General features: G+C 58.4%; 1 protein-coding gene across 1 annotated transcript in view; it reads left to right on the forward strand.

The window, feature by feature from the left end:
- LOC133359753 (dynein axonemal heavy chain 1-like) overlaps nt 1-16,193 on the forward strand; it is an 88,261-nt gene that overhangs the window by 39,717 nt on the left and 32,351 nt on the right. The window contains exons 24-33 of the mRNA XM_061578273.1: nt 880-985; nt 4,183-4,383; nt 5,589-5,729; nt 7,870-8,033; nt 8,205-8,318; nt 9,463-9,651; nt 11,027-11,132; nt 12,318-12,431; nt 13,289-13,438; nt 15,401-15,487. Coding sequence (XP_061434257.1) covers nt 880-985; nt 4,183-4,383; nt 5,589-5,729; nt 7,870-8,033; nt 8,205-8,318; nt 9,463-9,651; nt 11,027-11,132; nt 12,318-12,431; nt 13,289-13,438; nt 15,401-15,487 — 1,372 coding nt within the window. The remainder of the gene's footprint in view (nt 1-879; nt 986-4,182; nt 4,384-5,588; nt 5,730-7,869; nt 8,034-8,204; nt 8,319-9,462; nt 9,652-11,026; nt 11,133-12,317; nt 12,432-13,288; nt 13,439-15,400; nt 15,488-16,193) is intronic.

Below are 16,193 nucleotides of genomic sequence, written 5' to 3' on the forward strand. Positions count from 1 at the left end.
GTGGGTGAGTGAGTGAGTGAGTGGGTTAGTGAGTGGGTTAGTGGGTGAGTGAGTGAGTAGGTTAGTGAGTGGGTTAGTGGGTGAGTGGGTGGGTGAGCAAGTGAGTGAGTGGGTTAGTGAGCGAGTGAATGAGTGAGCGGGTGAGCGAGCTGGTGAGCATCTCGCCCCGGCAAGTTCTACTTCCTGTCTGACGACGAGGTGGTGAGTGAGCGAGTGAGTTGGTGAGTGAGCGAGTGAGTGAGCGAGTGAGTGGGTGAGCTGGTGAGTGAGTGAGTGAGTGAGCGAGCTGGTGAGTGAGTTGGTGAGTGAGCTGGTGAGCGAGCGGGTGAGCGTCTCTTCCCGGCAGGTTCTACTTCCTGTCTGACGACGAGGTGGTGAGTGAGTGGGTGAGTGGGTGAGTGGGTGAGTGGTGAGTGAGTGAGTGAGTGGGTGGGTGAGTGAGTGAGTAGGTGAGTGAGTGAGTGAGTGTGTGAGTGAGCGGGTTAGCGAGTGGGTGAGCGAGCGAGTGGGAGAGTGAGCTGGTGAGTGAGCTGGTGAGCGAATGAGTGAGTGAGCGAGCTGGTGAGTGAGTGAGTGAGTGGGTGAGTGAGCAAGCGGGTGAGTGAGTGAGTTGATGAGTGAGCTGGTGAGCGTCTCTTCCCGGCAGGTTCTACTTCCTGTCTGACGACGAGCTGGTGAGTGAGTGAGTTGGTGAGCGAGTGGGTGAGTGAGCAGGTGAGCGAGCGGGTGAGTGGGCGAGTGAGTGAGTGGGCAAGTGGGTGAGTGAGTGGGCTAATGAGTGGGTGAGTGAGTGAGCGAGCGGGTGAGTGGGCGAGTGAGTGAGTAAGTGAGTTGGTGAGTGAGCTGGTGAGCGATTGGGTGAGCGTCTCTCCCCGGCAGGTTCTACTTCCTGTCTGACGACGAGCTGCTGGAGATCCTGTCCCAGAGCAAAGACCCCACGGCGGTGCAGCCTCACCTGCGCAAGTGCTTCGAGAACATCGCCAGTGTGAGTGTCATCATGTGTGTGGTGTGAGTGGTGTGTGTGGTGTGTGGTGTGTATGTGTGTGGTGTGTGTGGTGTGTGTGGTGGTGTGTGGTGTGTGTGGTGTGTGTGGTGTGTGTGGTGTGTGTGTGGTGTGTGGTGGTGTGTGGTGTGTGTGTGGTGTGTGTGGCGTGTGTGGTGGTGTGTGGTGTGTGTGTTGTGTGTGCGGTGTGTGTATTGTGTGTGGTGTGTGGGTGGTGTGTGTGTGGTGTGTGTGGTATGGTGTGTGTGGTGTGTGTGGTGTGTGTGTGAGGTGTGTGTGTGGTGTGAATGTCATCATGTGTGTCTGGTGTGTGGTGTGTGTGTGGTGTGTGGTGTGTAGTGTGTGTGTGGTGTGGTGTGTGTGGTGTGTGTGTGGTGTGCGTGGTGTGTGTGGTGTGTGTGTGGTGTGGTGTGTATTTGTGATGTGTGTGGTGTGTGTGGTGTGTAGTGTGTGTGGTGTGTGTGGTGTGGTGTGTGTGTGGTGTGTGTGGTGTGTGTGGTGTGGTGTGTGTGGTGTGTGTGGTGTGTGTGGTGTGGTGTGTGTGTGGTGTGTGTGAGGTTTGTGTGTGGTGTGTGTTGTGTGTGGTGTGTGTGGTGTGTGGTGTGTGTGTTATGTGTGTGTGGTGTGTGTGGTGTGTGTGGTGTGTGTGTGGTGTGTGTGGTGGTGTGTGTGTGGTGTGTGTGTGGTGTGTGTGATGTGTGTGGTGGTGTGTGGTGTGTGTGTGGTGTGTGGTGTGTGTGGTGTGTGTGGTGTGTGTGGTGTGTGTGGTGTGTGTGGTGTGTGTGGTGGTGTGTGGGGTGTGTGTGGTGTGTGTGGTGTGTGTGTGTGGTGTGTGGAGTGTGTGTGTGTGTGTGTGGTGTGTGTGGTGTGTGTGGTGGTGTGTGTGGTGTGTGTGGTGTGTGTGTGGTGTGTGTGTGTGGTGTGTGTGTGTGTAGTGTGGTGTGTGTGTGGTGTGTGTGGTGTGTGTGGTGTGTGTGTGTGTGGTGTGTGTGTGTGGTGTGTGTGTGTGGGGTGTGTGTGGTGTGTGGGTGGTGTGTGTGGTGTGTGTGCGGTGTGTGATGTGTGTGGTGTGTGTGGTGTGTAGTGTGTGTGGTGTGTGTGGTGTGTGTGGTGTGGTGTGTGTGTGGTGTGTGTGGTGTGTGTGTTGTGTAGTGTGTGTGGTGTGTGTGGTGTGTGTGGTGTGTGTGTGGTGTGTGTGAGGTGTGTGTGTGGTGTGTGTGGTGTGTGGTGTGTGTGTTATGTGTGTGTGGTGTGTGTGGTGGTGTGTGTGGTGGTGTGTGTGTGGTGTGTGTGTGGTGTGTGTGGTGTGTGTGGTGGTGTGTCGTGTGTGTGTGTGGTGTGTGGAGTGTGTGGTGTGTGTGGTGTGTGTGGTGTGGTGGTGTGTGTGGTGTGTGTGGTGTGTGTGTGTGGTGTGTAGTGTGGTGTGTGTGTGGGGTGTGTGGTGTGTGTGGTGTGTGTGGTGTGTGTGTGGTGTGTGTGTGTGGTGTGTGTGTGTGTGTGTGGGGTGTGTGGGGTATGTGTGGTGTGTGTGTGGTGTGTGGGTGGTGTGTGTGGTGTGTGTGTGATGTGTGTGTGTGGTGTGTGTGTGGTGTGTGTGGGGTGTGTGTGTGGTGTGTGTGGGGTGTGTGTGTGGTGTGTGTGTGTGGTGTGTGTGATGTGTGTGTGTGGTGTGTGTGTGTGGTGTGTGTGGTGTGTGCTTCGAGAACATCGCCAGCGTAAGTGCCCATCACCACACAGTGTGGTGTGTGTGGTGTGTATGTGGGGTGTGTGGTGTGTGTGTGTGGTGTGTGTTGTGTATGTGTGTGTGGTGGTGAGTGTGGTGGTGAGTGTGTGGTGAGTGTGGTGAGTGTGGTGGTGAGTGTGTGTGTGTGTGGTGTGTGTCTGTGTGTGGTGTGTGTAGTGTGTGTGGTGGTGAGTGTAGTGGTGTGTGAGTGGTATGTGGTGTGTGTGGTGTGTGTGTGGTGAGCGTGTGTTGTGAGTGTGTGTGTGAGTGTGTGGTGAGTGTGGTGATGAGGGTGGGTGTGGTGTGTGTGTGGTGAGTGTGTGTGGTGAGTGTGTGGTGTGTGTGTGGTGAGTGTGGTGTGTGTGTGTGTGGTGAGTGTGGTGGTGAGTGTGTGTGGTGAGTGTGGTGGTGAGTGTGTGTGGTGTGTGTGTGTGGTGTGTGTTGTGTATGTGTGTGTGTGGTGGTGAGTGTGTGGTGAGTGTGGTCAGTGTGGTGGTGAGTGTGTGTGTGTGGTGTGTGTGTGTGGTGAGTGTGTGTGTGAATGTGTGGTGAGTGTGGTGATGAGTGTGTGTGTGGTGTGTGTGTGGTGAGTGTGTGTGGTGAGTGTGTGGTGAGTGTGGTGAGTGTGGTGGTGAGTGTGTGTGGTGAGTGTGGTGGTGAGTGTGTGTGGTGAGTGTGTGGTGTGTGTGTGTGGTGTGTGTGTGTGGTGAGTGTGGTGGTGAGTGTGTGTGGTGAGTGTGGTGGTGAGTGTGGTGGTGAGTGTGTGTGGTGAGTGTGTGTGGTGAGTGTGTGTGGTGAGTGTTTGTGGTGAGTGTGTGGTGTGTGTGGTGAGTGTGGTGGTGAGTGTGTGTGGTGAGTGTGGTGGTGAGTGTGGTGGTGAGTGTGTGTGGCGTGTGTGGTGTGTGTGTGTGGTGAGTGTGGTGGTGAGTGTGTGTGGTGAGTGTGGTGGGGAGTGTGGTGGTGAGTGTGTGTGGTGAGTGTGTGTGGTGTGTGTGGTGTGTGTGTGGTGTGTGTGGTGGTGAGTGTGTGTGGTGTGTGTGTGTGGTGTGTGTGTGTGTTGCAGCTGGTGTTTCAGCAGAGTTGCTCATCACCCACATGGTGAGTGGTGAGGGTGAGCGTGTGTGTGTGGTGTGTGTGTGTGATGATGAGTGTGAGTTGTGAGTGTGGTGGTGGTGTGTGTGTGGTGCAGCTGGTGTTTCAGCAACAGCAGCAGGAGTTGCTCATCACCCACATGGTGAGTGGTGAGGGTGAGCGTGTGTGTGTGGTGTGTGTGTGATGATGAGTGTGAGTTGTGAGTGTGGTGGTGGTGTGTGTGTGGTGCAGCTGGTGTTTCAGCAGCAGGAGTTGCTCATCACCCACATGGCGAGGGTGAGTGCGTGGTGTGTGTGGTGTGTGTGGTGAGTGTGTGGTGATGAGTGTGGTGATGAGTGTTGTGATGAGTCTGTGTGTGTTGCAGCTGGTGTTCCAGCAGCAGCAGCAGCAGCAGCAGCACGAGTTGCTCATCACCCACATGGTGAGTGGCGAGGGTGAGCGCGTGGAGCTGGTGCGCCCGCTGGCGCCGCGTGGCAACGTGGAGGACTGGCTGCTGGAGGTGGAACGCGTCATGAGGGACAGCGTGCGGGATGGCGTCGCTCGCTCACTCGCTGCCTACCCCACCGTGAGTCACTCACTACTCGCTCACTCAGTCACTCACTCACTCACTCACCCACTTACCCACTCACTCACTCACTAGGTCACTCACCCACTCACTCACTCACTCACACACTCACCCACTCACTCACTCACTTACTCGTTCACCCACTCACTCACTCACTCACACACTCGCTCGCTCACTCACTCACTAGGCCACTCACTCACTAGGTCACTCACTCACTCACTCACTCGCTAGGTCACTCATTCACTCACTCACTCGCTAGGTCACAAACTCACTCGCTCACTCGCGAGGTCACTCACTCACTCACTCGCTAGGTCACTCACTCACTCACTCACCCACCCACCCACTCACTCACCCTCTCACTCACCAGGTCACTCACCCACTCACTAGGTCACTCGCTCGCTCACTCACTCACTCACTCACTCACTCGGTCACTCACTCACTCACTCACTCACCCACTCACTCACCCATTCACTCACTCACCCACTCACTCACTAGGTCACTCGCTCACTCACTCACTCACTCACCCACTCACTCACTCACCACTCACTCACCACTCACACACTCACTCGCTCGCTCACTCACTAGGCCACTCACCCACTCATTCACTCACTCACTCACCCACTCACTCACTCACCTACTCACTCACTCACCCACTCACTCACTCACTCACCCACTCACTCACTCACTCACCATCTCACTCACTCACTCACTAGGTCACTCACTCACTCAGACACTCACCAGGTCACTCACTCACTCGCTCACTCACTCACTCACTCACCCACTCACTCACCCACTCACCCACTCACTCACTCACTCACTCACCCACTCACCCACTCACTCACTCACTCACCCACTCACTCACTCACTCACCCACTCACTCACTCACTCACCCACTCACTCACTCACTCACCCACTCACTCACTCACCCACTCTCTCTATAGGCAGGGCTTGTCTCTCTCTCTAGTCAGGGAGTGAGTTGGTGAGTGAGCTGGTGAGTGAGTGGGTGAGCGAGCTGGTGAGTGAGCGGGTGGGTGAGCTGGTGAGTGAGTGGGTGAGTGATTTGGTGAGTGAGCTGGTGAGTGAGTGAGTGGGTGAGCGAGCGAGTGAGTGAGTGAGCGGGTGAGTGATTTGGTGAGTGAGTGAGTGGGTGAGCGAGCTGGTGAGCGAGCCAGGGCTTGTCCCCACTCTGCGTCGTGTTCCCACAGACCCCCCGAGGCAGCTGGGTGCTTCAGTGGCCCGGGCAGATCGTCATCGCCGGGTGCCAGACGTTCTGGACGCAGGAGGTGACCCGCTCCATCGAGGACGGGGAGCTCTCCTCCAGGCTCACTCCGCTGCTGGCTGGACAGGCGAGTCCCCGATATAATCATCATCATCATCACCATCATCACCATCATCAACACCATCATCAACATCATCATCATCATCACCATCAACAACAACCGCCATTCGCCACTAAGTGGCGGTGACGTCACCACGGCGCTTGTGCCAGGCCATGTGCACCTTGAGGCCACGTGAAGTGTTGAATGCCCGCTGGCAATAGGTCCGGGGCAGACCCAGCAGGTGCCACGGGTCGACTGACTGAGATGACCGAGATGACTGGCTGATGTGCCACCTGTGCCCCCTAACGTGCCGAACAAAAGCTGTTTGGGCATGCGGTGGCTGGGCATGCGGGCTACATGACCCAGCCAACGCAGCCTTGCCTGCCGGAGGAGCTCACCAATGGGACTTTGTCCAGATCTTTCAAGGATATGTGAGCTCCTCACACAATCCAGCCTGGTTAAACCCAGGATGGATCGTAGGCAGGCCAGCCTAAATGTTTCTAACCGGTAAAGATGCTCCATTAGGGGGGTCCACGTTTTGCAAGCGTAGAGAAGGGAGGGAATGACCGTGGCCGAGAAGACCTGAAGCTTCGTGTGGAGCGACAGACCAGGTAGCTTCCACACAGCGTTACGCAATCCGATGTAAAGATATTGCCGCTCGACTGATTCGGAGTGAGACCTCTGCTGTCAAACCGGAGCCGGTCATAAGCACACTGCCCAGGTATGGGAAACTCTCCACTCTCTCCACTACTGCCCCATCACCGATTGGGAGTTGTGTCCGATGGTACAAAATACCCAGGCAGGTGCTTAGTTTTGGTGGGGCTGATGGTAAGGCCCCACCTCTTAGTGGCACGCTCCAGTCTCAGCAGCAGCGTCTCCAACTCCTCTTCTAAATGAGCAGCTATTACCAAATCATCGGCATACATAACGTGGTTGACCAATAGGGAGCCATCCCTTGACCGCACCCGGCCATCGATCAGCCTCCCATTTTATCTGTACCAGATAGAAATTCCTCCGGTGCAGCCATCGAAGGGGTCAGGAACTACGTGGTGGAAATAGATGTTAAATAATGTTGGAGCCAGAGGACATCCCTGTCGCACCCCAAAGTGAACAGGGAATGGCTCCGACTCTGTGTAGTGAGTCTGTGGGTCTCTGTGTAATGAGTCTGTGGGTCTTTGTGTGGTGAGTCTGTGGGTCTCTACGTGATGAGTCTGTGGGTCTCTGTGTGATGAGTCTGTGGGTCTCTGTGTGGTGAGTCTGTGGGTCTCTGTGTGGTGAGTCTGTGTGTCTCTGTATGGTGAGTCTGTGGGTCTCTGCGTGGTGAGTCTGTGTGTCTCTGTGTGGTGACTCTGTGGGTCTCTGTGTGATGAGTCTGTGGGTCTCTGTGTGATGAGTTTGTGGGTCTCTGTGTAGTGAGTCTGCGGGTCTCTGTGTAGTGAGTCTGTGGGTCTCTGTGTGATGAGTCTGTGGGTCTCTGCGTGATGAGTCTGTGGGTCTCTGTGTGGTGAGTCTGTGGGTCTCTGTGTGGTGAGTCTGTGGGTCTCTGTGTAGTGAGTCTATGGGTCTCTGTTTGGTGAGTCTGTGTGTCTCTGTGTCGTGAGTCTGTGGGTCTCTGTGTGGTGAGTATGTGGGTCTCTGTGTGGTGAGTCTGTGGGTCTCTGTATGGTGAGTCTGTGGGTCTCTGTGTAGTGAGTCTATGGGTCTTTGTGTAGTGAGTCTGTGGGTCTCTGTGTGGTGAGTCTGTATGTCTCTATGGGTCTCTGTGTGGTGAGTCTGTGGGTCTCTGTGTGGTGAGTCTGTGTGTCTCTATGGGTCTCTGTGTGGTGAGTCTATGGGTCTCTGTGTGGTGAGTCTGTGGGTATCTGTGTGGTGAGTCTGTGGGTCTCTGTGTGGTGAGTCTATGGGTCTCTGTGTGGTGAGTCTATGGGTCTCTGTGTGGTGAGTCTGTGGGTCTCTGTGTGGTGAGTCTGTGTGTCTGTGTGGTGAGTCTCACTCTCACCCTCTCCCCGTGACCAGCTGGTTGAGCTGGTGGCGCTGGTGCGTGGTGAGCTGACTCGCTTCCAGCGTGCCGTGCTCTCCGCACTCATCGTGAGTCTGTGGGTCTCTGTGTGGTGAGTCTGTGTGTCTGTGTGGTGAGTCTCACCCTCACCCCTCACCCCCTCCTCAGCTGGCTGAGCTGGTGGCGCTGGTGCGTGGTGAGCTGACTCGCTCCCAGCGTGCCGTGCTCTCCGCACTCATCGTGGTGGAGGTTCATGCCCAGGACGTGGTGGGGGCCTTGGTGCGGGAGGACGTCTCCTCCACCAACGACTTTGAGTGGATCAGCCAACTCAGGTAGCCCCCTAGCCCCCTGTAGCCAGGGGCTAAGGGGGGCTGGGTGGGTCTCTGGGCTGGGTGGGTCTGTGGGCTGTGTGGGTCTATAGGCTGTGTGAGTCTGGGCTTTGTGAGTCTATGGGCTGGCTGAGTCTCTGGGCTGGGTGTGTCTCTGGGCTGTGTGTGCCCCAGGTACTACTGGAGCCAGGAGGATCTGGTTGTGCGGGCCGTGAACGCTGAGTTCCTCTATGGCTACGAGTACCTGGGGAACTCGGGGCGACTTGTCATCACCCCACTCACCGATCGGTGAGCAGCGACGGTGGGCGGTGGCACACTCACCCACTCAGCCACTCACTCACTCACTCACCCGCTCAGCCACTCAGCCATTCGCTCATCCACCCACCCAGTCACCCATTGACTCACATGCACTCTCACGCACTCAGCCACTCACTCATCCACCCACCCAGTCACCCACTGACTCACCCACTCAGCCCCTCGCTCACCCACCCACTCACCTGCTCACTCACCCACTCAGCCACTCGCTCACCAGCTCACTCACTCACCCGCTCACTCACCCGCTCACTCACCCGTCCACTCATCCACTCACTCATCCACCCACTCACCCACTGACTCACTCACTCACCCACCCACTCACTCACCCACTGACTCACTCACTCACCCATTCACCGGCTTACTCACCCACTCACTCAACCACCCGCTCACGCACTCACTCACTCACACACCCAATCACTCACACACTCACTTACTCACACCACCACTCAACCACTCACTCACACACGAACTCACATACCCACTCACCCACTCACCCATACACTCACCCATACACACACTCACCTCCACTTCTTTCTCTCCCGGCCATCCCCACCATCACCACCGTCACCACCACCACCATCACCACCACCGTCACCACCACCACCGTCGTCACCACCGTCACCATCACCACCATCACCACCACCGTCACCACCACCGTCACCACCACCGTCACCACCGTCGTCACCACCACCGTCACCACCACCACCGTCACCACCTTCACCGTCACCACCACCGTCACCACCACCACCACCGTCACCACCACCGTCACCACCACCGTCACCACTGTCGTCACCACCACCGTCACCACCACCATCACCGTCACCACCTTCACCGTCACCACCACCACCACCGTCACCACCACCGTCACCACCACCATCACCGTCACCACCTTCACCGTCACCACCACCACCACCGTCACCACCACCGTCACCACCACCGTCACCACCACCACCGTCACCACCACCACCATCACCATCCCCACCATCACCACCGTCACCATCACCGTCACCACCACCGTCACCACCACCACCACCGTCACCACCACCGTCACCACCACCACCGTCACCACCACCTTCACCACCACCACCCCCACCACCACCACCGTCACCACCACCAGGTGCTACCTGACCCTGACGGGGGCGCTGCACCTCAAGTTTGGCGGTGCCCCGGCCGGCCCGGCGGGCACCGGCAAGACGGAGACCACCAAGGACCTGGGCAAGGCGCTGGCCGTGCAGACGGTCGTCTTCAACTGCTCCGACCAGCTCGACTACTTGGCCATGGGCAAGCTGCTCAAGGGCCTGGCCAGGTGAGGGGCTAGGAGGGGCTAGGAGGGGCGTGGCTAGGAGGGGCGTGGCTAGGAGGGGCGTGGCTAGAAGGGGCGTGGCTAGGAGGGGCGTGGCTAGGAGGGGGCGTGGCTAGGAGGGGCGTGGCTAGAAGGGGCGTGGCTAGGAGGGGCGTGGCTAGGAGGGGCGTGGCTAAGAGGGGGCGGGGCCTAAGAGGGGCGTGGCTAGGAGGGGCGTGGCTAGGAGGGGGCGGGGCTAGGGGGGGGCGTGGCTAGGCGGGGGCGTGGCTAGGTGGGGCGTGGCTAGGTGGGGCGTGGCTAGGAGGGGCGTGGCTAGGAGGGGGCGTGGCTAGGAGGGGGCGTGGCTAGGAGGGGGCGTGGCTAGGTGGGGCGTGGCTAGGAGGGGGCGTGGCTAAGAGGGGGCGTGGCTAGCAGGGGGCGTGGCCAGGTGGGGCGTGGCTAAGAGGGGGCGTGGCTAGGTGGGGCGTGGCTAGGAGGGGCGTGGCTAGGTGGGGCGTGGCTAAGAGGGGGCGTGGCTAGGTGGGGCGTGGCTAGGTGATACTGGTGGTGGTTGTGGTGATACTGATGGTGGTGATGCTGATGGTGGTGGTGGTGATGCTGATGGTGGTGGTGATACTGATGGTGGTGGTGATACTGATGGTGGTGGTGATACTGATGGTGGTGGTGGTGATACTGGTGGTGGTAGTGGTGATACTGATGGTGGTGGTGGTGATGCTGATGGTGGTGGTGGTGATGCTGATGGTGGTGGTGATACTGATGGTGGTGGTGATACTGGTGGTGGTGGTGGTGATACTGGTGGTGGTGGTGATACTGATGGTGGTGGTGGTGATGCTGATGGTGGTGGTGATACTGATGGTGGTGGTGATACTGATGGTGGTGGTGATACTGATGGTGGTTGTGGTCGTGGTAGTGGTGGTGATACTGATGGTTGTTGTGGTGGTGGTGGTGATACTGATGGTTGTTGTGGTGGTGGTGGTGATACTGATGGTGGTTGCGGTGATACTGATGGTGGTGATACTGATGGTGGTGGTGGTGATACTGATGGTTGTTGTGGTGGTGATACTGATGGTGGTGGTGATATTGGTGGTGGTGGTGATATTGGTGGTGGTGGTGGTGATATTGGTGGTGGTGGTGGTGGTGATACTGATGATGGTGGTGGTGATACTGATGATGGTGGTGGTGATACTGATGGTGGTGGTGATACTGATGATGGTGGTGGTGATACTGATGGTGGTGGTGGTAGTACTGGTTGTTGTGGTGATACTGATGGTTGTTGTGGTGATACTGATGGTTGTTGGTGGTGATACTGATGGTGGTGGTGATACTGATGGTTGTTGTTGTGGTGGTGGTCGTGGTGGTTATCTCCGTGCCCCCCCAGTGCCGGCGCCTGGGCCTGCTTTGACGAGTTTAACCGGATCGACGTGGAGGTGCTCTCCGTGGTGGCTCAGCAGATCACCACCATCCAGAGGGCGCAGCAACAGCGGGTCAGCGCACAACCACGGACACCGACTCTGACGAGATGTTAACTACCTCGCCTGGTCTACAGGAGGTCGTGGGTTCGATCTCGACCCTGACGAGATGTTAACTACCTCGCCTGGTGTGCAGGAGGTCATGGGTTCGATCCCGACCCTGACGAGATGTTAACTACCTCGTCTGGTATACAGCAGGTCGTGGGTTCGATCCCGACCCTGACGAGATGTTAACTACCTCGCCTGGTCTACAGGAGGTCGTGGGTTCGATCCCGACCCTGACGAGATGTTAACTACCTCGCCTGGTGTGCAGGAGGTCGTGGGTTCGATCCCGACCCTGACGAGATGTTAACTACCTCGCCTGGTCTACAGGAGGTCGTGGGTTCGATCCCGACCCTGACGAGATGTTAACTACCACGCCTGGTGTGCAGGAGGTCGTGGGTTTGATCCCGACCCTGACGAGATGTTAACTACCTCGCCAGGTGTACAGGAGGTCGTGGGCTCGATCGCGACCCTGATGAGATGTTAACTACCTCGCCTGGTGTGCAGGAGGTCGTGGGTTCGATCCCGACCCTGACGAGATGTTAACTACCTCGCCTGGTGTGCAGGAGGTTGTGGGTTCGATCCCGACCCTGACGATGCCTGGAGAGAGAGAGAGAGAGAGACGCAGACTCCAAATATACATCAGCAGGCATTGTGGAGGTCGGGATCGAACCCACGACCTCCTGTAGACCAGGCGAGGTAGTTAACATCTCCTAGCCACAGCTACAGACAAAGGTCTCCCAGGTAGCTTCCAACAGGGCTGTTGGGGCAAGTGCTGCCAGTAGCTGCAGCAGTGGGTTAGAGCGGCAGCTACAGACAAAGGTCCCCCAGCATGACCCTAGGGGACCTTTGCCTGTAGCTGTGTAATACCAGAGCCCGCTACTCTGTCTCCCCCCGTGTCCCCCTCCCCCCTCCCTCCTTCCCCCCTACCCTCCCTCCCCTCCCCTCCCCTCTTCCCTCCCTCCCCTCCGTCTCCCCCTCTCCCCCATCCTTCCCTCTCTCCCTCCCCCTCCCTCTCCTGCCTCTCTCCCTCTTCCCTACCCCACCCTCCCTCCCTCCTCCCACCCTCCCTCCCACCCCGTTTCTCCCTCCCCCTCCCTCCCTCCCCCCTTCCCTCCCTCCCCCCGCGTCCCCCCTCCCTCCCCCCTTCCCCCGCAGGTGTCCCGCTTCATGTTCGAGGGGGTGGAGATCCCGCTGGTGACGTCGTGCGCCGTCTTCATCACCATGAACCCCGGATACGCAGGGCGCACCGAGCTGCCCGACAACCTCAAGGTGAAGACTCACGCAGAGTGACTCACTCAGAGTGACTCACGCAGAGCGACTCACTCAGAGCGACTCACACAGAGCGACTCACGCAGAGCGACTCACACAGAGCGATTCACGCAGAGCGACTCACACAGAGTGACTCACTCAGAGCGACTCACTCAGAGTGACTCACACAGAGCGACTCACACAGAGTGACTCACACAGAGTGACTCACACAGAGTGACTCACACAGAGTGACTCACGCAGAGCGACTCACACAGAGCGACTCACACAGAGTGGTCAGAGTGGTGGGAGTGGTTGGAGAGGTTGGAGTGGTTAGAGTGGTCTGAATCGTCGGAACCATCGGGACCGTGCAAGAGCACTTGCCCCTACAGCCTTGTTGAAGCTCCTTGGTTCACCTTTGTCTTTGTGTTTCTGGTGCTGTTAAGAGCACTTGCCCCTACGGCCCTGTTGAAGGCTACCCAGGGGACCTTTGTCTTTGTGTTTCTGGTGCTGTTAAGGGCACTTGCCCCTACGGCCCTGTTGAGGCTACCCAGGGGACCTTTGTCTGTGTATCTCTGGTACTGTTAAGAGCACTTGCCTCTACCTCCCTGTTGAGGCTACCCAGGGGACCTTTGTCTTTGTATCTCTGGTGCTGTTAAGCTGTTAAGAGCACTTGCCCCTACGTCCCTGTTGAGGCTACCCGGGGGACCTTTGTCTTTGTGTCTGCACTACTCCTCAGAGCACTTGCCCCTCCCTCCGGCTCTTGTAAAGGCTACCCGGGGGACCTTTGTCTTTGTGTCTGCGCTACTGCTCAGAGCACTTGCCCCCCCCCTCTGCGGCTCTCGTGAAGGCTACCTGGGGCACCTTTGTCTGTGCGCCAGGCGCTGTTCCGCCCCGTGGCGATGATGGTGCCCGACTACGCGATGATCGCACGGATCTCCCTCTACTCGTTCGGCTTCGACGACGCCGGCCTACTGGCCAAGAAGATCACCACCACGTTCAAGCTGGCGTCGGAGCAGCTCAGCTCACAGGTGAGTGGGGAAACATGCGGAGACACACGGAGACACGGGGAGACACGGGGAGACACGGGGGAGACGCGGGGAGACACACGGAGACACACGGGGAGAGACACGGGGAGACACGGGGAGACACACGGGGAGACACGGGGAGACACACGGGGAGACACACGGGGAGACACGGGGAGACACGGGGAGACACGGCATGCTGACCAAGAAGATCACCACCACGTTCAAGCTCGCGTCGGAGCAGCTCAGCTCACAGGTGAGCGGGAGACGCGGGGAGACACGGGGAGACTCGGAGAGACACGGGGAGAGACACGCGGGGAGACCCGGGGAGACTCGGAGAGACATGGGGAGACACGCGGAGAGACACGGGGAGAGACACGGGGAGACACGGGGAGATACGGGGAGACACGGCCTACTGGCCAAGAAGATCACCACCACATTCAAGCTGGCGTCGGAGCAGCTGAGCACGCAGGTGAGCGGGGAGACACGCGGGGAGACACGTGGGGAGACACGGAGAGAGACACGGGGAGAGACACGTGGGGAGACACACGGAGACACGCGGGGAGACACGCGGGGAGACACACGGAGACACACGGGGAGACACGGGGAGACACACGGGGAGACACACGGAGACACACGGGGAGACACGGGGAGACACACGGGGAGACACGGGGAGACACGGGGAGACTCAGAGAGACACGCGGGGAGACACGGGGAGACACACGGGGAGACTCGGGGAGACACGGGGAGAGACACGGGGTGACACGGCATGCTGGCCAAGAAGATCACCACCACGTTCAAGCTCGCGTCAGAGCAGCTCAGCTCACAGGTGAGTGGGGAGACACGGAGACACGGGGAGACACGGGGAGAGACACGGGGAGACACGGGGAGACGCCGGCATGCTGGCCAAGAAGATCACCACCACATTCAAGCTCGTGTCGGAGCAGCTCAGCTCACAGGCGAGCCGGGAGACACGCAGGGAGACACGGGGAGACACGCAGGGAGACACGTGGAGACAGACGGGGAGACACGGGGAGACACGGGGAGACACGGGGAGCTACGGGGAGACACACGGGGAGACACGGGGAGACACGGGGAGACACGGAGAGACTCGGAGAGACACACGGAGACTCGGAGACACACGGGGAGACACGGGGAGAGACACGGGGAGACTCGGGGAGACACGCGGGGACTCGGAAAGACACGGGGAGACACGCGGGGACTCGGAGACACGCGGGGAGACACGGGGAGACACGGGGACACGGAGAGACACGGGGAGACACGCGGGGAGACACGCGTGGAGACACGGGGAGACACGCGGGGAGACACGCGGGAAGACACGCGGGGAGACACACGGGGAGACACGGGGAGACACGGGGAGACACACGGGGAGAGACGCAGGGAGACACACGGAGACACGCGGAGACACGGGGAGACACAGAGACACACGGAGACACACGGGGAGACACGCGGGAAGACACGGAGACACGCGAGGAGACACGCTGAGACACGTGGAGACACGGAGACACGCGGGGAGACACCATCATCACCATCATCACCACCAACACCACCACCACCATAACCACCATCACCACCACCATCATCACCACCATCACCACCACCACCACCGCAACCACCAACACTACCACCACCAACAACACCACCACCAACATCACCACCAACAACACCACCACCATCACCACCACCAACACCACCAACATCACCATCACCACCAACACCACCACCACCATCACCACTACCACCACCACCAACAACACCACCACCATCACCAACACCACCACCAACAACACCACCACCATCACCACCACCAACACCACCATCACCACCATCACCACCATCACCACCACCATCATCACCATCACCACCACCATCATCACCATCACCACTACAACCAACATCACCACCACCACAACCACCACCGCTGCCCTCTGCCACGTCTGCGTCTAGGACCACTACGACTTTGGCATGAGGGCCGTGAAGACGGTGATCTCCACTGCCGGCAATCTCAAACGGGAGCAGCCACACATGGACGAGGTGGGTGTGAGGGTGTGTGTCTGTGTGTGTTCACGTGTGTGTTCACGTGTGTGGAGTGTGTGTGTGTGTGTCTTTGTGTGTTTATATCGTAGTCTCGTGGTAATTCATTGAAGGTGGAAGGGTTACCAGCCCCTCGCACCCGTCCAGAGCCCCCGTTTAGCCACTGTGGTGGTCACAGATGCCATGAGGGGAGAGGCCAATGGGCATTGACCCTCCCCCCACAGCACTGTCCACGACAGTGTTGCCCATCCGGCACCACAAGGAGGTAGGAGGTTGTTTTTGACGTCTCCTGGCCAAACCCTAATTGGCAGAGCCAGGAGATAGAATTTTCACCCTCGGGGCTCCTCCAGAAACAACGAAACACCACTGCGGGTGGCCACGTGGAATGTTCAAATGCTCACTGCGGAGGAGAGGCTGCCACTCTTTTGTCAGGAGCTGGACCGGTACTGCCTGGATCTCTGTGATATTCAGGAGGTCCGGTGGACCGGCTCTGGCTCCTGCCACCATGAGGGGTGGACAGTCCTCCACTCGGGGCAGGAGACTGCCAAACAACAGGGAGTGGCTCTTCTTCTGAACAAAAGAACGAAGGGGGCGTGGGAGCGTGATGGTGAGGTGTGGGAAGCTGTAAGCCCTAGGATACTTTGGGCTCGCCTTCCCATCAACCGGAGGCAAGGAGTGGTGGTCGTGGTTACTTATGCCCCCACCG

This window comes from Lethenteron reissneri, chromosome 66, assembly GCF_015708825.2.
Source record: "Lethenteron reissneri isolate LAM-NWPU_2019-01 chromosome 66, ASM1570882v1, whole genome shotgun sequence".
In the NCBI taxonomy this organism is placed as follows: domain Eukaryota; kingdom Metazoa; phylum Chordata; class Hyperoartia; order Petromyzontiformes; family Petromyzontidae; genus Lethenteron; species Lethenteron reissneri.